Consider the following 25,743-nt stretch of genomic DNA (forward strand, 5'->3'; position numbering starts at 1 on the left):
GCATCCCTTTTGAACCTACCCCCCTCGCCTTCAATGCATGCCCTCCTGTATTAGACATATCTACCTTTGGGATAAAGATGCTCCCTGTCTACTCTATCTATGCCTCTCATTATCTCATAAACCTCTATCAGATTTGCACTCAACCTCCTCCACTCCAAAGAAAAGTTTAGTCCTACCTCACATGATGGCACATTTAAGGCACAATGGTACAGATCATTCAGTATCTGTTTCATGTCTCCATTGACCCAGGTTCAGTCCACATCTCCAGTGATACTTGTGTGAAATTGGCACATTCTGTCTGTGACTGAGTAGGTTTCCTCTCAGTTTTCGTCCATATTCCGAGCACGTGGGTTGGTGAGTTAATTTAATCCAATCAGATACTAGTTTCTTACTATTTGGGTGGCACAATACGTTACAGTGCCACAATCGTTGATCGGTGTTCAGTTCCCGCTGTTGACTGTAAGGAGTTTCTACATTCTCCCCGCGGCTGCACCCGTTTCCTCCAAGTGCTCAGGATTCCTCCCACATTCCAAAGACCTACAGGCTGTGTTGGCGCCAGAAGCGTAGCGACACCTGTGGGCCGCCCAGCATGTCCTCGCTGATTTGATTTGATGCAAACAATGCATCTCACTGTATGTTCTGACAAATCAAGCTGATCTTTGAAACTAACCAAATTATGAAGGTATGAGATAAGAGTTGCCTAAGTAGACTGAGCAGCAACTTCAAAAGATATTAAGCAAACAATGAGTAATTTGTGGGGGGGAAAAAACTTAAAACACCATTTATGACAGCACTTTTTGTCCTTTGAGGGAATATTTACCAACATGGGCTCATTGATTCCAGTTTGGAGGAATAGAAGGTGACCTCTTTGAAACACATTAAATTCTTGTGGATCTTGACAGGGTAGATGTAGGTGGTATTTCTCTGGCAGGAATATCTGGAAGCAAGTCCTGTAGGATCAAAATAAGGGGCCATCTGAAATCAGATCTGAAATGAGCAAAGATGTTTTCGCCCAAAAGTATGGGAAATCTTTGAAATTTTCTAAGTTGGTGGACAGTTGAAACTCAGTTACTGAGTAAGCTAGAGAAAGAGGAGGGATACAGGGCAAAAGTTATGGGGGAGGGGGAGGCAAGGACAGAAAGATGCAAAGGGTAGAGAAAGATGCAAAGAGATATTTAAGGGAATGGAAAGATCCGGTGCGAATGCAGCAAAGTGTCACTGAGCTGAGGACTTGGCCATGATATTAAATGGCAGAGAAGGCGTGAAAAACTGAATGAATGGCCTTATCCTGCTGTTTCTTATGAGACCAGACCTGTTCACTGTATATTAGGCACAGTCTCACCTCTGCTTCATACAACTTTGATAAGATGTCTGGACTTAGGAAAATAGAGGGCTATGGGTAAACCTAGTAATTTCTAAGGTAGGGACATGTTTGGCACAACTTTGCAGGCCGAAGGGCCTGTATTATTCTGTAGGTTTTCTATGTTTCTGTTTCAAAAATTTGGGTTATAGATGCAAGTTAGCTTTTGATGATTTGTATAGGAAGGTAATTAGTTCATGCTGAACATCACCTATATATTGCTCAAAATTTTAAAAACTAGTTTCAGAATCAGAATCGAGTTTATTATCACATTATGTGATGTGAAATTTGTTGACTTAGCAGCAGCAGCAGTTCAATGCAATACATAATCTAGAAGAAAATGAAACAAACTAAAATAATAAATCAATTACAGTATACAGATATTGAATAGATTAAAAATCATGCAAAAAATAGAAATACTATATTTTTTTTAAAACAGTGAGGTAGTGTCCAAGGGTTCAATGTCCATTTAGGAATCAGATGTCAGAGGGGAAGAAGCTGCTTCTGAATCGCTGAGTGTGTGCCTTCAGGCTTCTGTACCTCCTACCTGATGGTAACAGTGAGAAAAGGGCATGCCCTGGGTGCTGGAGGTCCTTAATAATGGATGCTGCCTTTCTGAGACACTGCTTCTTGAAGATGTCCTGAGTATTTGTAGGCTCGTACGCAAGATGGAGCTGACTAGATTTACAATCTTCTGCAGCTTCTTTCGGTCCTGTGCAGTAGCCCACGCCCCCATACCAGACAGTGATGCAGCCTGTCAGAATGCTCTCCACGGTACATCTAAAGAAGTTTTTTAGTGTATTTGTTGACATACCAAATCTCTTCAAACTCCTAATGAAGTACAGCCACTGTCTTGCCTTCTTTATATCTGCATGTTGGGACCAGGTTAGATCCTCCAATCTTGAAACTGCTCACTCTCTCCATTTCTGATCCCTCTGAAGATTGGTATGTGTTCCTTCATCGTGCCCTTCCTGAAGTCCACAATCAGTTCTTTCATCTTACTGACGTTGAGTGCCAGGTTGTTGCTGCGACTCCACTCCACTAGTTGGCATATCTCACTCGGTATGCCCTCTTGTCATCATCAGCGATTCTACCAACAACGGTTGTATCGTCAGCAAATTTATAGATGGTATTTGAACTATACCTAGCTGCACAGTCGTGTGTGTAGAACGAGTAGAGCAGTGGGTTAAGCACACACCCCTGAGGTGCACAAGTGTTGGTTGGTGCACAACACAAGGTGTGTAACTTTCTTTGTTCATTGAAGTAAATAACTTTCCGTGATTCCATATTAAATTGTCAATCAGATCAGTCTACGTATTGTCTTTCTATAAAAATAATGGTCTAGATATATAACATAGTCTTAGTGGTAGGGAGAGATTATATGTATTCACTAAATACCCTCTGACCTGGTTATTGTGAGAATAATTCTTTATTATTGTGTTTCCGTATGAGCAGTACAATAGCATAGCGGCTAGCCTATCACTTTAGAGCACTACTTTCGCCAATTTGGGTTCAATTCCCACTGCGGACTGTAAGGATTTACACATTCTTCCTGCGTCAGTTTCCTCCGGATGTTCAGGTTTCCTCCCACATTCCAAAAACGTAGGGATTAGAGGTAGTTCAAGTTTACTGTCTTTCAACTATGCATGATACCACCAGACGAAACAGTGGTGTCCTAAACCAAGGTACGCAACACAAGGTATATAATTCACACACAACACAAAGTAATATTACCACAAATAACTTAACAAATAATAATGTACATTCTGGAAGATTAACATTTAACTGAAGGTGCATTTATGATACAAGTTTAAAAGTAAGCAGTGTAACGCTACTGGTGCTCCATAAATGATGAGACCTCGATGGTGGCAGTGAGTTCAGTAGTCTCTTGCCCTGAGGGAAGAAGCTGTTTCCCATCCTAACAGTTCTTGTCCTAATGTTACGGTACCTCCTGCCTGTTGGTTGCGGTCAAAGAGATTGTGGAATGGGTGAGAGGGATCCTTGACAATGCTGTGGGCCCTGCATATGCAGGTCTCCTGATAAATATCGCAAATGGGTGGAAGAGAATCCCTGATAATCCTCTCAGCAGTTCTCACAATCCTTTTTAGCATCTTGCAGATTGATGCCTTGCAGTTTCCATACCAGACATTGATGCAGCTGGTCAGAACACTCTCAGTGCTACTCCTTTAAAAAGTGGTTATAATGGGGGCAAAGAAGCTCGTTCATTTCAACCTCCTTGCAGTGGAGACGCGTCTCTGCTTTCTTGACTAAAAAGGTGCTGTTGAGGGACCAGATGAGATGGTCCATTTTTGTGCACTCCCAGAAACTTGGTGCTTCTAGCTGTGTATGCGCAGTGAGGAGTGGTCAAGCTGCACCACCTTAAAGTCCACAGTCGTGTCTTTGGTTTTGTCCACGTTGAGCCTCAAGTTGTGGTCGCACTATTCTACAAGCCACTGCTTCATCTCTTGATACAGTGTTGTTGATGAGGTCAACCACTGTTGTGCCATCAGCGAACTTGATTCAATTTGATTTGGATCTAGCAATGCAATCTTGCATCAGCAGTGTGAATGGCAGTGATCTTAGCACATAACCCTGGGGTGCTCAGTGTGATGGAGCTAGACATGCTTCTGCCAATACAGACTGACGATGGTTTTTCTGTCAAGAAATCTAGGATCCAGTTACAGAGAGACGTATTGAGACCCAATCAGGACAGTTTACTCGCCAGCTTCAGAGGGATGATTGTACTAAGCACTGAGCTGAAGTCTATGAACAGCATCCTGGTATATGAGGTTCTATCTGCCAGGGTGGGACAGGATGGAACGGAAGCCAGAGGTTATAACGTTGTCAATGGACCAACTTAAGCAATAAGTGAACTGGAAAGGGTCCAAGGTTGCAGCTGTATGAGAGTTAATGTGATCCATTGCTGGCTGCTCAAAGCACTTCATTATTGTTGAGGTCAGTGTCACAGGACAGTTGTCATTGAAGGCAGGTTACTGTTACCCTCTTGGGTAGCAGGATGATGGTGGCTGCTTTGAGGCCTTGCAGGATAGCGGACTGTTCCAGAGATGTTGAAGATGTCTGTCAGAACCTCAATTGACTACCTCTCAGCACCTGGCCAGTTATGTTTCCAGACACTGCAGCTTTACGCGGGTTGACCCTGGTTAGGGTCTTCCTCACATCAGCTGGCTGACTGCCTGCTCCTCCTTGTGAATTTTGGGCGTGCTATGTTGACATTGAAAGCATGGTGATACTTGTGGGCTCTCCTTGCTGGTTTAATTTGAAGAAACTGAAGCATTTCACTTAGTTCCGATGAACATGTAAGAAATAAAGCTAATCCCTTGATACTATTTACCATCACATTGTTTCACACTTGGTTTGACATCCATTTTATATATAAAAATAACGCTGGGCATTGCCCCAAGCATATAGAGTAACATCAAGAAGCTTTATATGCATTTGTATTGAGGAGGTGATTAAACCTCTATTAGCCGGGATGAATGACAGATGTAATCACCTGTGTGTTTGGGTCTTATTGCCATCCTAATACCCAGTGTCAGCAGCAGGGGAAAGAGGTTGCGACATATCTCTGCTGAAACTTATCCCTGAGGTGTGCTGGTTTTCTGACAGCTTGGACTTGTGATGACCTCCTGAGTCAGCCAGTTTTATTTGCACAAGCTGTTTACCTTCACATGACTTTTTTCTGACAGACTTTGTTCAAAAGTTAGAGCAGACACAAAGGGAAATCTTCTGCCTTTTTTCTGTTTGACTTGCTGCAAAGTACAGGAGTAGAGAAAGGTCAGACCAACTCCCCAGTGCACTGGCTAATATTTCCATGGCCCTCTGTTAATCAGATTCGACTATGGGTGTTGTACCCTGGCTATCTACCTGATGCCCAAGCCAAGGCCCTATGATACGGAGAAGATACTGTTGCCTGTGCAGATGATGAATCCAAAGGAATGGCAGAGACTGATACAGTTTAGAGGAGTTGCCAGTCAGTGTTGAATTCAACGTAGGACTGCCTTAGGGACTCTAGCTCCAGATTTTTCCTCGTGGTGTTCTCCCAAAGCCTTCCCCATGAGTGGGTATAGCCGCAAGGAAGCAGAGGTTTGAGACCAGCATTCTCTTTCTTCAAGATGAGCTGCCAACCACAGCTGATAAGCCCCATCAGCCCAAAGCTTCTAGTTTTAAGGCATCAGTAGCCCACCTTTGCTCCTTTTTCTGTGAGTAGAAATGCTTCTGCTGGGCTTGGTAGCTAAGTCACATGTGAGAAGGCCTGGAGCTGGACCTAGTTCTCAGAGGAAATTTGAGATGCACGCCATTAGGTAGTGGGAGCTTATCCCCACTACCTCCCCTCCGCCTATAACAACCTTGAGGAACGTCGCTGATATTTACCTCTGATGTTATGCCAGATTAATTTAGTATCATCAGGTTGAAGAATGTCTGTCAGCTCTTGGGCTGTATTCCCTGGATTTCAGGAGAATGAAAGTTATTTCCATGGTAGGGGATTCTAGGACAAGAGGGCATGACATCAGGATTGAAGGACGTCCATTTAGAACAGAGATGCGGAGAAATTACTTTAGTCAGGGTGGTAAATCTGTGGAATTTGTTGCCAGGAGCAGCTGTGGAGGCCAAGTCATTGGGTGTATTTAAGGCAGAGATAGATAGGTTCTTGATTAGCCAGGGCATCAAAGGGTATGGGGAGAAGGCAGGGAGTGGGGATGACTGGAAGAATTGGATCAGCCCATGATTGAATGGTGGAGCAGACTTGGTGGACCAAATAGCCTACTTCTGCTCCTGTATCTTATGGTCTTAATCTCTTTGTGTAGCCTCATTGTGATGAAAGTACTTTCTGTATTTCTGACAGTCCAGCAGCAATTCAACTTCAGAACAATACTTTGGCTACAGACTACTGAGGATGTTTTGAGTTTCCAAAATGCTCTGGTATTTTTGTACTACATTGTAAGACCATAAGACAGGAGCAGAATTAGGCCATTCAAACCACTGAGTCTGTTCCACTAATTATATTGCCCTCTTTACAAGCTTTTAGGTCACCTGCCATTACAGGAATATCATTCACTAGGTTTCTGGTAATCACAAATACCAATCAATACACCAAAACTGAATTTTAAACCGATTCCATGTTGAAACCAGGAGAAAGCAGGGGATTGTCCTTTACAGGGATAATGGAAATCAAATTTTAATACCAAACTAAAGGAGTTGATATCAGAAATACATGAGATTCTGCAGATTCTGTAACACAAAATGCTGGAAGAACTCAGCAGGTTGGGCAGCATCTAGGGAAAGGGATAAAGATGGATATTTCGGCCAAGACCTTTCATCCGATATCAGGAGAGCTGAGCTAAAGCTTAGTCAAATAGAGTATGTTTTAAACTGCAAAGCTAAGTTGCTGGGCTTCCATCTTCATGACACACCCACAACTCACTAGCCTTAACCCGCATGCCTGTAGAATGTGAGAGGAAACCAAGGGTCCTGGAGGAAATCCACTCATACAAATTTCTTGCAGACGGTGACAGCAATCAAGTCCTAGTCTTCCAGCTAATGCTGTAAAGCATTGTGCTGACCGCTATACTCCAGTCTTGTGGCACTCTATATGAGGGGTGATTGATAAGTTCGTGGCCTAAGGTAGAAGGCGTCAATTTTAGAAAACCCAGCACATTTATTTTTCCTACATTTACACACTTAGTCCAGCAGTCGTGGAGCATACGAATCCCTTCTTTGTAGAAGTGGGCGTCTTGGACCTCCAGAAAGTGGTCCACAGCAGGGGTGATTGATAAGTTTGTGACCTAAGGTAGAATGAGGAGAAACTTCAAACTTTCTGCATTTTCACTGAATTGAACTGCATGTGCATGGAGCGAGAGCTGTATAACTCGTCTCCTTCTACCTTGGGCCACAAACTTATCAATCACCCCTGCTGCAGACCACCTGGAGGTCCAAAACGCTCTCGTTTATGCACGGGCAGTTCAACCCTTTGAGTGATTATGCAGAAAGTTTGAAGTTAATAACTCATCGCCGTCTACCTTAGGCCACAAACTTACCAATCACCCCTCCTGTGGACCACTTCTACAAAGAAGGGATCTGTCTGCTCCACGACTGCTGGACTAAGTGTGTACATTTCGGAGGGGACTATGTTGAAAAATAAATGTGCTAGGTTTTCTAAAATTGACTCCTACCTTAGGTCACAAACTTATCAATCACCCCTCGTATGAAGATGGAGCACAGGTGTGTTTTCTCCCCACCCCCCCACCCCCCCCACCCCACCTCGTATTGCTCCTAGGTGCTTTATTAGATACACCTATATACCTGCTTGTTAATGTAAATATCTAATCAGCCAATCGTGTGGCAGCAATTCAAACATGGTTAAGAATTTAGTTGTCCACACCAAATATCAGAATGAGGAAGAAATGTGATCTAAGTGACTTTGACTGTGGAATGATTGTTGGTGGTAGGTGGAGTGGTTTGAGATCTCAGAAGCTGCTGATCTCCTAGGACTTTTCACACACAACATGCTCTAGAGTTTACAGAGAATGGGTGGAAAACAAAAAAAAAACATCCAGAAAGTGGCAGTTCTGTTGGTGAAAATGCCTTGTTAATGAGAGAGTTCAGAGGAGAATGGCCAGACTGGTTTAAGCTGACAGGAAGGTGACAGTAACTCAGATAGTCACATGTTATAATGTTGGTGTGGAGAAGACCATCTCTGACCACACAATGAGTTAAACCCTGAAGTGGATGGGCTGCAGGTGCAGAAGACCACACCAGGTCCCACCCTTGTACCTATTAAAGTGACAACTGATTGTATTAGTTTAGTGGAATCTGTTCCAGTTTCTGGTGCACACCAATGTTGGCAGCAAGACTACTCAGTGCAATTTGATGACTATCTTCCAGTGTTCTGATCTCTAATGAGATGAGAGATCTGAAGTGATGGCAAAAGCTTGTGTGCATGCACATTTCCTGAAGTTGTTTTGTTATTTGCCTTTGAATCTGTCCCACAGTGGACATGGGATGAATTGGAACAGGAACATTAAGACCATAATACATACAAGTGGGAAGAGAATTAGGCCATTCAGCCATTGAGTCTGCTCCGCCATTCCATCATAGTTGATTGATTATCCCTCTCAACCCCATTCTCCTGCTATCCTGTAAATTTTGATGCCCGGATTAATTCAGAACTTATCAACCACTGCTTTAAATATACCCAATGACTTTGCCTCCGCAACCTTCTGCGGCAGTGAATTCCACAGATTCCCAACCCTCTGGCTAATGAAATTCCTCCTCATATCTGTTTTAGTGAACGTCCCTTTGTTCTGAGGCTGTGCCCTCTAGTACTAGAATCTCCCACTATAGGAAACATCCTCTGCACATCCACTGTATCTAGCCCTTTCGATATTTGACAGGTTTCATTGAGATCTCACCTTATTCTTCTAAACTCCAACCGGTACAAGCCCATAAAACACTCCTCGTACGTTAACCCTTCCATTTCCGGAATCATTCTAGTAAGCCTTCTCTGGACCCCCTCCCAGTGCCAGCACATCCTTTAGATAAGGTTCCCAAATAGGATCTGATGTCATTAACAGCTAACACTGTCGGATATTATGCTGTATTAACTGAGCTGCAGTACATGTGCATTAACTGAGCTGCAATTTTGCTAATGGCATACCAGTTACAGGGAAGTGGGTGGTTTGAATTTTTTTTGGCACAATGCTGCTGCTTGTTTCCAACCAAGCTTTTAACAAACTACATATTTTTAGGGAAAAAACAGTACTTAAAGGAGGTAGTCTAAATTTAGATTCTGAGCCAAAGCGGAAAGTTCCATTCACCGTTTTGCCTGGGAGTGGATTTGCAATCTGGATACAAAAATGATTTTTTGTTTTGTCTTCTCTTCAAACCATTGACCCAGCCATATATTCCTGCAGATCCCAGTTGGTAATGTAAGAAGAAGAGGGCACCACAGTAATGTAATAGTTAGCACAATGCTGTTACAACTCTGGGTGTTCAACTCCAGCGCTGTCTGTAAGGTATGTGGGTTTCCTCCCACATTCCAAAGATATACCTGTTGGTAGGTTAATTAGTCATTGTAAACTGTCCTGTGATTAGGCTAGCGTTAAGTAGGTGGGTTACTGAGCATCGTGGCTTGTTGGACTGGAAGGGCCTGTCCCATGCTATATCTCTAAATTTAAAAAAAAACAAGTGTTATTTTTTCCCTGTAGGATGTGTTCTATAGTGGGGGAGTCTTTGACCACAGGGCACAGCCTCAGAACAAAGGAGTGGCCTTTTAGAATAGAGATGAGGAATTTCCTTATCCAGAATTCGTTGTCATAGGTGGCTGTGGAGGCCAAGTATTTGCATATATTTAAGGCAGAGGTTGATAGATTCCTGATTAGTCAGAGCATGAAGGGATATGCGGGGAGGGCAGGAGATGGGAGCCGAGAGGGAAAACGGATCAGCAATGATGAAATGGTGGAGCAGACTCAGTGGGCCAAATGGCCGATTTTTGCTCCTATATCTTATGGTCTTGTGTTTGTCATAGTAGGGAGGCATCTGGTCAGTGTGTTGATGTAATGCAGGATACAGGGTCAGAAGTGTGGCTTAATTGTTGCCACTGAAGGCTAGGATTGGTTAAGTGAAGAAGTATTTAACTCCGTGAGTCTTGGATGTTGAGTTTTGAGACCTCCGTGATTGCTTATAAAATGAATGGGCAGAATAGACTGAATTGCAACTTGTATTTCTGTTACATTTTATATCTCTAAATAAAAAAAAAAGCTTGCTAAATCAGTACTTCACTTTCAAGGTACAGCGTATTAATTTTTATTTATTAGAGATACAGTACTACCCTTCCAGTCCAGTGAGCTGCACTGCCCAGCAACCTACCTATTTAACACAGGACAACTTGCAATGACCAATTAACCTACCTAATTGGTAGGTCTTTGGGATGTGGGAGGAAACCTACTTGGTCGCAGGGAGAACATACAACTCCTTATGGTCAGTCATTGGCACTGTGCTAACCACTACGCTACCAAGTGTAATGGCAGCAAACAAAGGTTTAATTTGAGTTGAGTTGGCCCCAATTATGGCATTCACACACTAGTTAATATCCCTTGCAAAAAGAAATGATCTAGAATTGACATGAATCTCTGATATTTACTGAAAATGTTCTGGCCATGAACTTTTTTAAAAAAAAATATAGTGAGCATCAGGATATTGGGCCACTCTGACTCTGGCTACTTTTGTGTTGTATTTATGCACCCCCTTTCCCAGTTAATCCACTACCTTCCTTGCGGTCCTTCCGCAGTCTACCCAGAGCTCTTGCCCAGATCATAGCTTATGTTAACCCAGATATTTAACAAAATGCATTGTCTCCTTTCTCAACATTTCCCTTTTCAAGAAAATTATCAACCTTGTGTTTGAATCCCGTCGCATCCACTCCCCTTTAACTCTATAAACTTCTTGAGAGCTTTGTTCCTGCAATGCCACATCCCCATTCGGCTTACCCAAGCAACAATGCCTCAAATCTCTTGACCTCTCGGGTTTAATATTCCCTCTAAAAGTTTTTAAAAACATTTTTTGAGACCTACTGCTTTGATCAAGATCTTAGTCGTGAATCCCAATACAATTGATGTCAACTTTTGCCTGATAATGTAGTAGGTAGAATTACTTGTTTTAATAAACTTTTTTATTGACACTTTTTGAATATTATCCTTAAAAATTAGATGAATTTAATTTTTTCCCCCTCCTGTAGATGTAATACGCCATAATCCAGGAAGAAAACAGCACTTGTGTATGTGTCACATTGTTCTACTTTTGCCTTCAAGGTACTAAGACTTGATACTGAGTATTGATACAAGATGCTAAATATTTTACCCTGAAAATACTTGGGTCATTGCCTTTTTAATGAACTACTTTGATGTCACAGTCAGTGTTTTGGCCTCCGGCCTCACTTCCTCAATTTTCATGCTCGTCATGGTGCCGCTTTCATCAAAAGCCAAAGCCACCAGTTGAGCTTGGTAGTTGTTCCTATACGTTGGGTGTCGCTAGAGTCCCTGGCCGTGGGCCAGTCTCTCCACCCCCACAGAGGGGAATGCCAGCTAAATCTGCGCAAATGGAGTTCTGTCCTAGCCAAATCTTGAAGTATCTCTGATTTCTGTGTACTTCTGTATCAGACACATTTAGAACAATGGCACAGAATGACATTAAATGTATCTATCGAGCTTGTTCTCCCCTTTTCCCTATGAGATTTACATGGTCTTTTTGGAAGCAGCCAGCAAAAACTGCGCGACACATAGGCGGGAACAGGCAGGGCAGTAAGAAGGTTTAATCTCTATTTGAAGAAGTCAGAGTAACACGCACACAATTGAGTCCTAATGAAGGGTCTTGGCACAAAATGTCAATCTGTTTATTCTCCGTGGATGCTGCCTGACCTGTTGAGTTCCTCTAACACTGTGTGTGTGTGTGTGTGTGTGTGTGTGTGTGTGTGTGTCTCTCTCTCTCTCTCTTGCTCGCTCTCACTCTCGCTCTCTTGATTTCCAACATCTGCAGAATGATTGAGTCAGTCTTGCAATTGTGCCACACCTACTTAAGAACCTACTTCACCTTCAGATTTCTGTGAGGGGAATGGACCCAGTAATTTTAAAAGTAAAATTCAAGTTGCATTAAGTACTTGCAGACTGACAGATCTTTGATTATATCTTTCTGCAGGATGACTTTGAGACGTTATTCAGGGTCTATGACAAGAATGTGACTTTCCAGTTTTTTAAGAGCTTCAGGCGAGTTCGAATCAACTTCAGCAATCCTATTGCTGCAACAGAGGCCAGAATTCAACTTCATGAAACTGAATTTAATGGGAAGAAAATGAAACTGTACTTTGCACAGGTACTTGTTTCTGCAGTCATGATTTTATAACAATGTAATTGATAAAATGCATCGGACGAACCTCCATTCTCTTGTGCTTTATTGAGGGCACTGTTCTAAATTAGAGGTGGAAAATGTATTTAGTTTGCGATTAAATTTCATTTGGGGGATAACTGAAATGAAGGTGCAGTTTTTGGATGCATTTGTTTTCCTGGTTGGGTGGTGGGGTAGAGATGTGTCTCTATCAAAGGGGGTTATAAGGCACTCTTTCCCTCCGCTAGCCTGCAGGTCACCCTTGGGCAAAGTGTAGCACCTACGTAGCACCCCGATCAGGGTCACATGAAGCCGCGGGAGCAGGTGGTAGATGGCTGTATAAGCAGCTGATGCCTATCACAAGTGCTGGTTATGCAACTGACACCAGACAATCTCTGAAGAGTATTGATAATGACTGGGGTCACCCGTCTTGTAAAGACACTGCCCAGAAGGCGGCAATGGCAAATCACTTCTGTAGAAAACTTGCCAAGAACAATCATGGTCAAAGATCATGATTGCCATGTCATATGACACAGCACTTAATGATGATAATGAGTTTTCCTAGAGTTGATAGAGTTTAGAAGGATTTCTGAGACTCTTACAATGAATTTTAGACTTGCTAGAGTGGCTAACTGTTAATTACTATCAAGTCAACACTAAAGCATGCTTATTGCAAACAATTTTCTGCACCATTACTCTTTGGTACATGTGTATCTTTAGCCTTGGGGAGTCTTTTTGGGTGCAGAGCTAAGGAAGTTGTGGAATTAAAGAGAAATACAGTGAACCTCTTTGGACAGGTTATGAGGCACTTCAAGCAGAACTGCAGTGAAAGAGTAGTGAGGAAGATGGGTCAGAGTGAAGTGAATGGTAAATAGACATGAAAGGCATGGAGCCTGCAAGTAAATGGATAGATTTCCTGCCTAGTGATTGAACGTAATGACATTTGAAGCAGTAATGGATTATTCAGTATCAACGAATGTGCCACTTGGTTTTCTTTATTTTCATTCAAGGGATCTGGCCTTTGCAGGCTGAACCAGCATTTAATTGCCCATCACAAATTGCCCTAGAGAAAGTAGTTGGTGAGCTGCCTTCTTGAACTCTTTAATGCAGTCTCTGAGATGTGGGTAGACCCATATTGCTATCAGGGAGGTGGACCCAGTGACTGGTGAAGGATTGACAATGTACCGTGGACCCTGGTTATTTGGGTCATCGGTTAATCAGGGCAGCCGGTTATTTGGTACAGCTCTTAACAAAAACGAATCACAAAAATAGTGAGGATTCCTTTTGTATATTTGGGACACTATGTTGCTTAATTAGGACAGGGGACTTTTGCCAAGCAGTTTCTAGTTGGCGTCAGTCATGTGCATTTGTGTGTTTGTGTTCAAAAAGCAGTGATATTGTCACTGATAGTTAGGAAGAAATGAGCAGTAAGACAATTCAGAAACTTGCTCATTGCTGTTTCAAGCATTCAGGCTCAGAGATGCCAGAAATGGCCAGGAGTGAAAATGAAACCACTTCAAGTTGGGAACTGCAAATAATTGAGGATTTGGAGGACGCAATCGTCAAAAGCATTGTGGTCCATTATCCGTTACCTGTGCTGACTTTACACATTTATAGTCAATCAAAAGAACCCAGCAGCACACACTGAATGAATTCCTCCATCAATAACTATTAGGAATTAATACAGTTTTATAGTACTATAGTAGTATTGGTTGTGTTCTAATTTATGTATTTAAATGAAATACAGAACAATTTGTTACTCAGATAATAGGTTTTTTTAAATACCTTTTTAGCTATTTCCATGAAACATCAGCTAATAGGGCAGCTGTTTAATTGGACCTAAATGCACTGGTTCCAATGTGTCCCAGTTAACCGGAATCCACTGTGTTTCTATTTTGACTTGGCAAACATTTCCATCTGAGGAAATGCCAACATTATGGTTAATAGGGTCTTTTATACATCACATGAATGCCATCAAATCAATGTTACTGCTGTTTGCATCTTATTATGCAGACCAAACTGTCTGACAACCAACATGGCGATGGATAGAAACTTCAACCTAAACCTCTGTAATTAATAAACACCCACTTTACTTCACAGTTTATTTCTGGCATAGATATATCACTTTGATCCCTTGGGTACATTTTTCAATATATTAAGTTGGAGCTCTACACAATACTGTATAATTTCTTTTTATATATAAAGGCTGAATTTTTAAACAGGTAGTTTGTTTTTCAGATCCAGAACAAAGCTTTCAGTAAAGGTAGCCCACACCTAGCTCCACCTCATCCAGAAAAGCAGTTCCTCATTTCTCCACCAGCGTCCCCACCCGTTGGATGGAAGCAAGCAGAGGATGCCACTCCAGTTATAAACTATGACTTGTTATATGCAATTTCCAAACTGGGACCAGGTAATTCCAATGTAACATTGTAGTGATTGTCAAAAATGAAGCTGCCTTCTCTCATTAAGTACTTTCTATTGTGATGTTCCAATTTAAAGATTTTCTACAATCGTGATGGTGTTTTAAATTGACTTGTAATAAGCTGGTGTACTGTATATATCAAATATTTCTATTTATAGTCTGAATTTGTTTGCAAGTGTTCACTTTATGTAAAATGCAAATACAGGGCTTTTTCAATAGAGCCAGTTTCCTGTGTTTGTGCAAAGGGAAATTCTTTGTCACAAAGGAACATTCTTACAAAGTGAGGTGGCTGGGCTAGATTATTAGTAATATTTGAGGGGCTAATTGATCCAGACAGGATACAGATGGTTCTGGTCTGGAAACAGTCAAGGGGAAATGGAGAGAGATTTATGAGTACCTTATAAGTAGAAAGGAGGTGAGTCGAGACTGATGGAATAAAAATTCATACTGCTGCTTGGATTACCTGATTTCACCCCCACCAACGGCAAACTCTGGTGAGCCCTCATCAGACCTGTCCCAAGTCTCTTCATAGTCATAGTCATACTTTATTGATCCTGAGGGAAATTGGAAATAGGGAAACTCTTTCCCTGTTTATTCACAGGAAGCATGATGTCCATTAGTGGCGGATGGAATCCAGCGTAGGGAAGTGTATGGTCATCCACTTTTGTAGAAGGAATAAAGGTGTAGACTATTTTCCAAACAGGGAGGAAATACAGAAATGAGGTGCAAAGGGAATTGAGAGTCCTTGCACAGGATTCCCTAAGGATTAACTTGCCGGTTGGGCCAGTGGCAAGGAAAGCAAATGCAATGTTAACATTCATTTCTGCAAGACTGAAATGTAAAAGCCAAGATATAAGGCATTGGTCAGGCTGCACTTGGGAGTATTGTGAGCCATTAGGCATTATTAAAACAGAAGTTGAAAGATTCTTGTTTAGTAAGGGTGCAAATGAGGTTGAGAGAGAGAGAGAATAAATTGGGCATGATCAAATGGTAGGGCAGACTTGAAGGGCTGAACAGCCTAATTTTGCTCCTTTGTCTTCTGGTCTTAATTTCCCAGGTGTAGATTAGAATACAAATGTATAAAGAATACTCAAAACTGCTGGACAAAGCTGAAATTACTTAGTACTATAACGCAAGATGTGTAAAGACTGAAAAGGAGAGGAGGCAAGATCAGTTTAAGTTTAAAAATAGTTGATGACCACCAAACATTTTCAATTTTGGAACCCAAGTTTTACAAAGGGCAGGAGAGCAAAGTTCCAAGTTTTTTTTAATTCAAGCAGAATTTAATTCAAGTTAGACCTGTTACAACACATTGGGATATACTATGTATATAATCTAAAATCAAGTTGAAAAGAGATAAGGCACTTTGTCTTTTAAGATGCACTCTTTTTGTGTTCCTTACAGGGGAGAAATATGAATTGCATGCCGGCACTGATACCACGCCAAGTGTTGTTGTTCATGTCTGTGAAAGCGACCCTGAGCTGGAGCAAGAACAGGAGGAGGAAGATGGGAAGAATCGACCCAAACCAAAAATCATTCAAACTAGACGGCCAGATTATACTGCCAGCCACTCGAAGTGAAATGTTGAACTTTATCCATTTCTTTGCATTTGGATTCCTCATACAGAGAATGACCACACTACTGAGTTATAATGGGGATACTGGACTGCAGTATAACTTGTGGAAAAGATAAAATTCCCAAATGCATAACTGTATGTGTGTTGATAGGCAGAAAGAATATGGGAAATTTGTACTGTATCAATGCTTTTGCATTATTTTCTGCTGTAACCGTGTACTTTAAACTGCAAAGGTATTGAATGAGGACAGGTAGATCAGCTGAGTAAGCAGCAGTGGTAATGGCACACACGACAATGTAGCGCCAGCAGTTGGCACTGATCTTTTTTCGTTGTCTATCTTGTCATCTTGGTGTCTACCATGTTTTTGCTGTTATACTTTATTTGCATATTGTTGCAAAATTGTAGTTACTTGTGGTGTTTAGATTGGCCTGCTACAATATTTAAAATAGTCCCTTCTAGCAGAGCCCAGCGTGTGAATTGTGACATATTCAAGACTTAAGCAGGGAAACTGAATTGCAAACAGTAGCTGTTTCATAAGTTAATTCAACCACTTACCAGGATCAGTTGTTTTTTTTACTTTGAAACTTTTATCTGCTTCGTGACATACTGTAAGCATTCTCTTAAGCTGCATCACAATGATTATAAAGATAATTGGCAACAGTCTTGCTTGCACTTTATCTTTCTGCATATCTTCTGCAACGTAGCTACCTATACCCGTGGACTAATCATATGTCGTAAAACACATAATATTGTATGGCAATTTTTAGAAGTGCATTTATGTTTTCTAAATTAACTGACTCACCGTTTATTTCATTATTAATCAGGCATGACCAACTCCACTTCAGTTTATCCTTCTAATGTCAGAGTTAGATTTGGATACCAGTGGTATGTTCCTCTTTCTGGCTAGTTTACTTGTACAGTGAGGGAGTGCACTGCAAAGTGCCATCACATCATGAAGAGCTGTTGATTATGAGAATAGTTATTGCACTTCATAATCCAGAATGAAGATCAACTCTCAGAGACAATTATTAGATAGAATGGTATGAAAATCAAGTCTGAATATAGTTTTGTTTGTGCCCAAATACTCCTGCTTATCAATTTGACTTTTGGAGTGGACATTTGTTTGTGAATAAAAGACACGTGGCTATATTGTCAAATCAATAATTGTGTATTCAGAAGTATAAGACGGTCATTTTGTTGATTGCAGGAGTAAAACGTAAGTTACAGTCTGATTCCATATAACTTTGCTTCCTGGCCTGAAATACTGGTTACTTGAGCTAAACGTAGATTATTTATGTTGATGTGAAAGTAACAAATTTCTGATTTATGATGTCTCATCAGAGCGTAATCATTCTATGTAATATTAGAATATTTTGAGCTGTTTCTCTAGAAGTGTAATATCAGTAAAATTAAATTATTATCTGTCTGCTGTACATATTGTTCATATTTGTACAGATTGGAATAATTGGGCAGATGGGATGTTTACAAATAAATACATTTGCTTTAAGTACAAAGTGTTTGTTTTGTTTTTATAAAATAGATTGAACTGTGTCAAACCCATTGCGAGTCCTCATCAGCATGCTAGTTAAGAAAGTATCCCACCTTTTTTAAACTTTGTGGAAGCAAAGTGGTGATATTTTAGGCCTGGGCTCTTCAAGTCCTGATAAATTATCTCAGCTTAAAACTATTCTTTATTCCTCTCCATGGATGCTGCCTGACCTGCTGCTTTCCTCCAGCATTTTGTGCATGTTGCTGTGGATTTCCAACATCTGCAGAATCTCTTGTTTTTTTTTTAACCTTTCCTTGCCCTGTTGTCAGTCAGCCGACAGAATGAAGGTACCCACAATGGTTGCATAAGTGTGTTAAGTCTCTACATAGTCACAACTGAATTGTATTGCTTTCCCTAACACCTGGATAGGTACATGGAGCTTAGTAAAATAGAGGGCTATGGGTAACCCTAGATAATTTCTAAAGTAAGGACATGCTTGGCACAGCTTTGTGGGCCAAACGACCTGTATTGTGCTGTAGGTTTTCTATGTTTTACCTTTTGTGCCACATTTTTGTAAGATTTTAAACCAAAGTTGTATTTGACAACCGGCTGAGTTTTTGTTTTGCCTACAGGAAGCTCATCAATCTGAAAGCGTGCTTAGTAGTAGAGAGAAATAGGAAAGTGCTCTGCATAGTTATTGTAGCATCCGGTTTAAGATGGTGTGCTGAAGCCCAGCAACTACTTATCAGCAGCAAACAAGACAAACAATATAGCTAAATACTTTATTAATAAACACTTTTTTACTGGTACCATTTATGGTAAACAATCACCGCAAACAACGGAGAGGCGAGTTTGAGTCGAGGGTCAAAGTGAGTGGGTGGGAGGCAGAATAGAGGTCAGTTCACCTCAACCAAGGTTTGATCAATTTAAGCACCAGGACCAGAGGCAAGGATCAGGTCAGTTCTGCTCGCTGTTCCATGAAGTTTACTTGGCTCTGCATTGAACTACGGCCGAGGCTATGGTTACATTTCTATGGACTTGTTTTTGTTCTGAATGCTATTTGCTTACTTTTATTGTTTGCACAAATTTTTTCTCTCTCTGCATGTTGGGTGTTTGAAGGTCTTTTTTTTAAAGTGGGTCTTGGGTTTCTTTGTTTTGTGGCCGCCTGTAAGGAGACTACTCTCCAGATCGTATAATGTATACATACTTTGTACTTTGAACTTTGAAACACTTCACTGGCCAGTGAATCATCATCCATTTGTGCAAAGGAATAAAGAGTCGACATTTTGGGCCAGTGCCCTTCATCAGGACTGGAAAGAAAGGGGGGAAGAAGCCAGAATAAGAAGTGGGGGGGCGGGGAGAAGAAAACCTTGAAGGTGATGGTAGTAAGTCTGGGTGAGAACACAGTCAAAGAATATTTTGTGAATTACTCTGCCAGACACTAACCTAGTTCACAAGTTTCAGATAATTTAACTGAGTGGGCTGTGAAATCTGAAGAAGTCAAACATTTCGGCTATGAATTGGATTAATCTGCACCTGTAACTGGGTTTGCCCAAGGAAATCTCTGCTTCCCGAAAGCAGCCGGTACACAGAATATGGAGTTCTACCACAAAGCTGTGGGTGCCACAACACCAATAGCAGAGCTGCTGCCTCACATCTCCAGCAACTTTGCTTCAATCCTGACCTCCTTTTCTTTTTCAATCTTTTTATTAGTTTCATAATAATAAGCATAACATGGTCATGGTACAAAGTTATTGGGAATACATTGTTATAATTAGCATAAGTAATTATAAAGCCAGTTGACACTTAAATGATAAAACTCCCAATCATATAGGATACAGATGAACAATATAAAACAAAGAAAAACAAATTAAAAAATCATGAAAAAGGAAAAAAATTACAACCGCCCCCCCAAAAAAAACTAATCTTAACAGAATTAATTAACTAAACTAAAACAAAAAAAGACATGGGCTGTTATGAAACATCATAAAAAAAGAGGAAACCTTCATGTCAATGACTCTGTTCCTCTCAACCAATATTACAAAGAAATAAAATAGGTTTGGAAAAGGTCAAATTACGTCATATGAAAATATTGAATAAATGGCCTCCAGGTCTTTTCAAATTTAATAGAGGGATCATAAACAACATTTCTAATTTTTTTCCAAATTTAAACACAGCATAGTTTGAGAGAACCAATGAAATGTGGTAGGAGGATTAATCTCTTTCCAATTCAGCAAAATAGATCCTCCAGCCATTAATGTAAGAAATGCAATCATCCGACGAGCTGAAGAGGTTAAATGATTTGATTCTATCATTGGTAACCCAAAAATAGCAGTAATTGGGTGAGATTGTAAATCAATATTCAAAACAGTTGAGATAATATCAAAAATATCTTTCCAATATTTTATCAACAAAGGACGTGACTAAAACATATGAGTTAAAGAAGCTATCTCAGAATGACATCTATCATATATAGGATTTATATAAGAGTAATAATGAGATAATTTATCTTTGGACATATGAGCCCTGTGCACTACTTTAAACGGTATCAACGCATGTTTAGCACATATAGAGGATGAATTAATTAATTGAAGAATTTTTTTCCCATTCTTCAATCGGTACAGTGATCTTAAGTTCTCTTTCCCAGTCTTAATTTTATTAGATACATCGGGACATAAATTCATAATTGTATTATAAATAATTGCTATAACACCTTTCTGAAAAAGATTTAAATCTAATTTTTTTTTCCGGATCCTGACTTCCAGTGTTCCTTGTATGAAGTTTGCACCTTCTCACTGTGTCTGCACCGTCGTCTTCCCAAATCCCAAAAGACAAAAGGGATGATGAGATATTTGACCACCTGTAAATTGCCCATGTGTGAGTGAGTGACAGAATATTAGGGAGTTGATGGGAATGATCAGGGAATAAAGTGAGATGAGTGTAGACTGAGAAATGGATTGTGGATGTCATGAAGGGGAAATTCTGATCCTGGGATTTGCAATGAGAAAGTGTAGGCAGCTTCAAGTTCCTGGGTGCCATCATATCTGAAGATCTATCTTGGGCCCAACATATTGATGCAATTACAAAGAAGGCACACAGTGGCTATTTTTCATTACATTTGAGTTTGAGGAGATCTTGTACATCACTGAAGATGCCAGCAAAGTTATATAGATGGGCCATGAAGAGCTTTCTGCCTGGTTTTATCACAGACATGGAGGGGTCACTCCAGAGGGTTGTAAACTCAGCCAGCTCCATGATGGCATTAGCCTTTCAACCAGAAAGGACATCTTCAAAGGGCAAAGCCTCAATAAGGCTGCATCCATTATTAAAGACCCTCTCCACTCAGGGCATGCCCTCTTTTCATGTCTAGCCATCAGGGAGGAGGTAGAGGAGCCAGAAGATGCACACTCAATGTTTCAGAAACAGCTTTTTTCCCCCTCCTCTATCAGGTCTCTGAATGGTTCATGAAGCCTACCTCACTATTTCCTTCTCTATATGCACTATTCATTCATTCCTTCATTTATTTAAATACATTGTCTTATTGTAGTTTAGTCATGTATTGCACTGTACTGCTGTTGCAAAACAAGAAATTTCACTACCTATATCAGTGAGAATAAACCTGATTCTGGAAATTCTTTTTCTCAGCCTCAGGGTGTCACGGGAGGGTAATGGTTAGCACAATGCTTTACAGTACAGGCGGCCCGGGATCAATTCCCGCCGCCGCCTGTAAAGACTTTGTACGTTCTCCCCATCACTGCATGGGTTTCCTCCGGGTGCTCCAATTTCTTCCCATATTCTAAAGACAAAGAGGTTGGTAGGTTAATTGGTCATTGTAAATTGTTCCGTGATTAGGCTAGGATTAAGTTGGGGTTTTATTGGACAGCATGGGTCAAGTGGCCAGAAGGGCTTATTCTGCACTGTATCACAATAAACAAATAAATATACTCAAATTTCTTATGCTGGTACGAGTGAAGTCAAGCATACCATATGAAAGTGACTTCAGCAAAGTACTAATGGTAAGAGCCCCTTCTGAGATGAAGTACTGCCATGAATTTTGTAGCACATCTAGCAATAAATTGTTGAGAATCCCTTTACTGTTTCACATCATTTGAATCAGCAAGGTCTTACAAGAAAACAACGCTCTGTGATTTCACCGCAATTGTAACATGACCTTTAGAACGGTTTCAAAACCAACCATGCATCTTCTACAATGTTAGCATTACAAAACAGAAATTAACCCTCCAAATGCAAAGCAAATGCGTGGGTAAAATTGAGACAAGTTTTTCTTGTCTCATTGTCCTTGAGTGCCCTGTTCTGACAAAGTTTTTGTTTCTGCCTCCGCACTGATACTGCCTGGCCTGCTGAGTGTTTACGTTTGCTGTTTTTGTTTCAGATTTCCAACATCTGCAGTACTTTTTTATTGTGATCTTCTTTTCCCTGCTGACTATACTGAATGTGCTAATTTCTCCTTGAGGTGCAGGCTTCAGGTGGGTTATAGATGTAAAAGGTGCCGGTATGTAGAAACATAGAAACATAGAAAATAGGGGCAGGAGTAGGCCATTTGGCCCTTCGAGCCTGCACCGCCATTTATTATCATCATGGCTGATCATCCAACTCAGAACCCCACCCCAGCCTTCCCTCCATACCCCCTGACCCCCGTAGCCACAAGGGCCATATCTAACCCCCTCTTAAATATAGCCAATGAACTGGCCTCAACTGTTTCCTGTGGCAGAGAATTCCACAGATTCACCACTCTCTGTGTGAAGAAGTTTTTCCTAATCTCGGTCCTAAAAGGCTTCCCCTCTATCCTCAAACTGTGACCCCTCGTTCTGGACTTCCCCAACATCGGGAACAATCTTCCTGCATCTAGCCTGTCCAATCCCTTTAGGATCTTATACGTTTCAATCAGATCCCCCCTCAATCTTCTAAATTCCAACGAGTACAAGCCCAGTTCATCCAGTCTTTCTTCATATGAAAGTCCTGCCATCCCAGGAATCAATCTGGTGAACCTTCTTTGTACTCCCTCTATGACAAGGATGTCTTTCCTCAGATTAGGGGACCAAAACTGCACACAACCCTCCAGGTGTGGTCTCACCAAGGCCTTGTACAACTGCAGTAGTACCTCCCTGCTCCTGTACTCGAATCCTCTGGCTATAAATGCCAGCATACCATTCGCCTTTTTCACCGCCTGCTGTACCTGCATGCCCACTTTCAATGACTGGTGTATAATGACACCCAGGTCATTCACCATCTTGCCCAAATCAGCGTCTTTTGTATTCTAGATTTCACCCCAAGACTGTCAGCATACTGTTCAAGAAAAACTGGGTCCTTAAATTCCAGTATACTCTTCTGAAAAATATAATGTAGGCACTGGACAGGAATCAGAAGCAGATAAGCAGACTTATTATTTATTTAGTAGACTACTAACTATAGACTCTCATGTGAGAGTAGATCCCTACAAAGCAGCAGCTGAATCTGGAGCTTTTCTGCAGGATATGAAAGATAGGAGGACAGTGCACATGCTCAATATGTCTATGTCAAAATTGTTGAGGTTGAAAGCTCCAAGGTCCTAAGAGTGAACCTCGCCAATTAGCCTGTCCTGGTCCAAGCACATAGATGCCACGGCCAAGAAAACTCACCAAAGCCTCAACTTCCTCAGGATGCTAAAGATTTTTAACATGTCCCTGTGGATAATGCACCATAGAAAGCATCACAGCTTGGTATAGCAACTACTCTACATGTGACTGCAAGAAACTGCAGCAAATTCTGGACACATTTCAGCAGATTACAGACATTAGCCTCCCATCTATGAACCCTGCTGACACTGCCCACTGCCTCAGTGGTGCGGGCAGCATAATCAGACCCCACCCACCCTTGACATACTCCTTCTCCGCCTTCCGTTAGGCAGACGATACAGAAGTCTGAAAGCACATGCCATCAGGCTCAAGGACAGCGTCTACACCAGTGTAATTTATGTACTAAGTGGTTGCCTAATACTATTAGATGGCGACATGAGCTCACAATCTACCTCATTATGATCTTGCACTTTATTACTTACCTGCACTATGCTTCCTCAGTGGTTTTTTTTATCTCATAGATGTAGACAGATACTTCACTGCTGTTTCCATAACAATTCTTTTGACCAGTCAGGGTTGTTAGCCCCGAGCCGAACCCCCAAACCTGGAGGACCAGTGGGCAACTCTTAGTCTGGCCTCCACCCTTTGACCATTTGGCATGGGTGACCCTACCAAGAATCAGAGCACAAGGCCCTGACTCTAGCCAACATAGCTCTCCAGGTCATTGAGGCACAAAAGCCTCCAAACCCAACAATGAGGTTGTGGTCCTCTTGGAAGACACTTCCTCTGCAGTTCTTAGATTCTATTCTACATTGTTATTGTTTTACCTTGTTCAAACTCAAAATACTATGTAATGATTTGCAGTGACTAGTGGGGTACCGCAAGGCTCAGTGCTGGGACCCCAGTTGTTTACAATATATATTAATGACTTAGATGAGGGAATTAAATGCAGCATTTCCAAGTTTGCGGATGACACGAAGCTGGGTGGCAGTGTTAGCTGTGAGGAGGATGCTAAGAGGATGCAGAGTGACTTGGATAGGTTGGGTGAGTGGGCAAATTCATGGCAGATGCAATTTAATGTGGATAAATGTGAGGTTATCCACTTTGGTGGCAAAAACAGGAAAACAGATTATTATCTGAATGGTGGCTGATTAGGAAAAGGGGAGGTGCAACGAGACCTGGGTGTCATTATACACCAGTCATTGAAAGTGGGCATGCAGGTACAGCAGGCGGTGAAAAAGGCAAATGGTATGCTGGCATTCATAGCAAGAGGATTCGAGTGCAAGAGCAGGGAGGTACTACTGCAGTTGTACAAGGCCTTGGTGAGACCACACCTGGAGTATTGTGTGCAGTTTTGGTCCCCTAATCTGAGGAAAAACATTCTTGCCATAGAGGGAGTACAAAGAAGGTTCACCAGATTGATTCCTGGGATGGCAGGACTTTCATATGATGAAAGACTGGATCGACTAGGCTTATACTTGTTGGAATTTAGAAGATTGAGGGGGGATCTTATTGAAATGTATAAAATCCTTAAGGGATTGGACAGGCTAGATGCAGAAAGATTGTTCCCGATGTTGGGGAAGTCCAGAACGAGGGGTCACAGTTTGAGGATAAAGGGGAAGCCTTTTAGGACCGAGATGAGGAAAACCTTCTTCACACAGAGAGTGGTGAATCTGTGGAATTCTCTGCCACAGGAAACAGTTGAGGCCAGTTCATTGGCTATATTTAAGAGGGAGTTAGATATGGCCCTTGTGGCTAAAGGGATCAGGGGGTATGGAGAGAAGGCAGGTACAGGGTTCTGAGTTGGATGATAAGCCATGATCATACTGAATGGTGGTGCAGGCTCGAAGGGCCGAATGGCCTACTCCTGCACCTATTTTCTATGTTTCTATGATTTGTATGAACAATATGCAACACAGGCTTTATACTGTACATGTGACAAAGCAACAAGTCCCTACTATCATTGAGGAATGTTTATTATTCTCATGTACTGAGATACAATGAAAAATTTTACATGCCATCCATACGGATAATTTCAAACCACAAGTATTGCAATAGGAAAGGCAATAGCAAAGTGCAGGAGATAGTGTTACAGTTACAGAATGTTTGATGATTTTCAGAATTATATCCAAATCTGAAGTTTTGTTTTGTGCAACACTCCTGGGGTAATGATATGTTGTCAAATGGGATTTGCCCCAAATGTCACTTCCCAGAACAAACAACTTTTTTTTTCGCTAGACCTAGATAAAATAGCTTGGTATGGGTTCAATTACAACTGGGAGATACTATTGTAACACAATCATTCCGAGTTCCATTGTTGTAGCTAGTCCGTGCAAAAATCTTGTAAAGGGCAAAATTAAAAACATATACGTTACAACGTATTCTTTTTAACATACTGAACTGTTTGTACATTCAAAAATAGTG

General features: G+C 41.3%; 1 protein-coding gene across 2 annotated transcripts in view; it reads left to right on the forward strand.

Annotated features, from left to right (window-relative positions):
• The window catches only part of LOC140198817 (calcipressin-1-like), a 98,413-nt gene extending 80,652 nt beyond the window's left edge, over positions 1-17,761 (forward strand). For both annotated transcript variants that reach the window (XM_072259883.1, XM_072259885.1), the window contains exons 2-4: positions 12,071-12,244; positions 14,495-14,666; positions 16,083-17,761. In XM_072259883.1, coding sequence (XP_072115984.1) covers positions 12,071-12,244; positions 14,495-14,666; positions 16,083-16,258 — 522 coding nt within the window. In that variant the 3' untranslated portion in view covers positions 16,259-17,761. The remainder of the gene's footprint in view (positions 1-12,070; positions 12,245-14,494; positions 14,667-16,082) is intronic.
• The last annotated feature ends 7,982 nt before the right edge of the window (positions 17,762-25,743 follow it).

The sequence above is a fragment of the Mobula birostris genome, chromosome 6, assembly GCF_030028105.1.
Source record: "Mobula birostris isolate sMobBir1 chromosome 6, sMobBir1.hap1, whole genome shotgun sequence".
In the NCBI taxonomy this organism is placed as follows: domain Eukaryota; kingdom Metazoa; phylum Chordata; class Chondrichthyes; order Myliobatiformes; family Myliobatidae; genus Mobula; species Mobula birostris.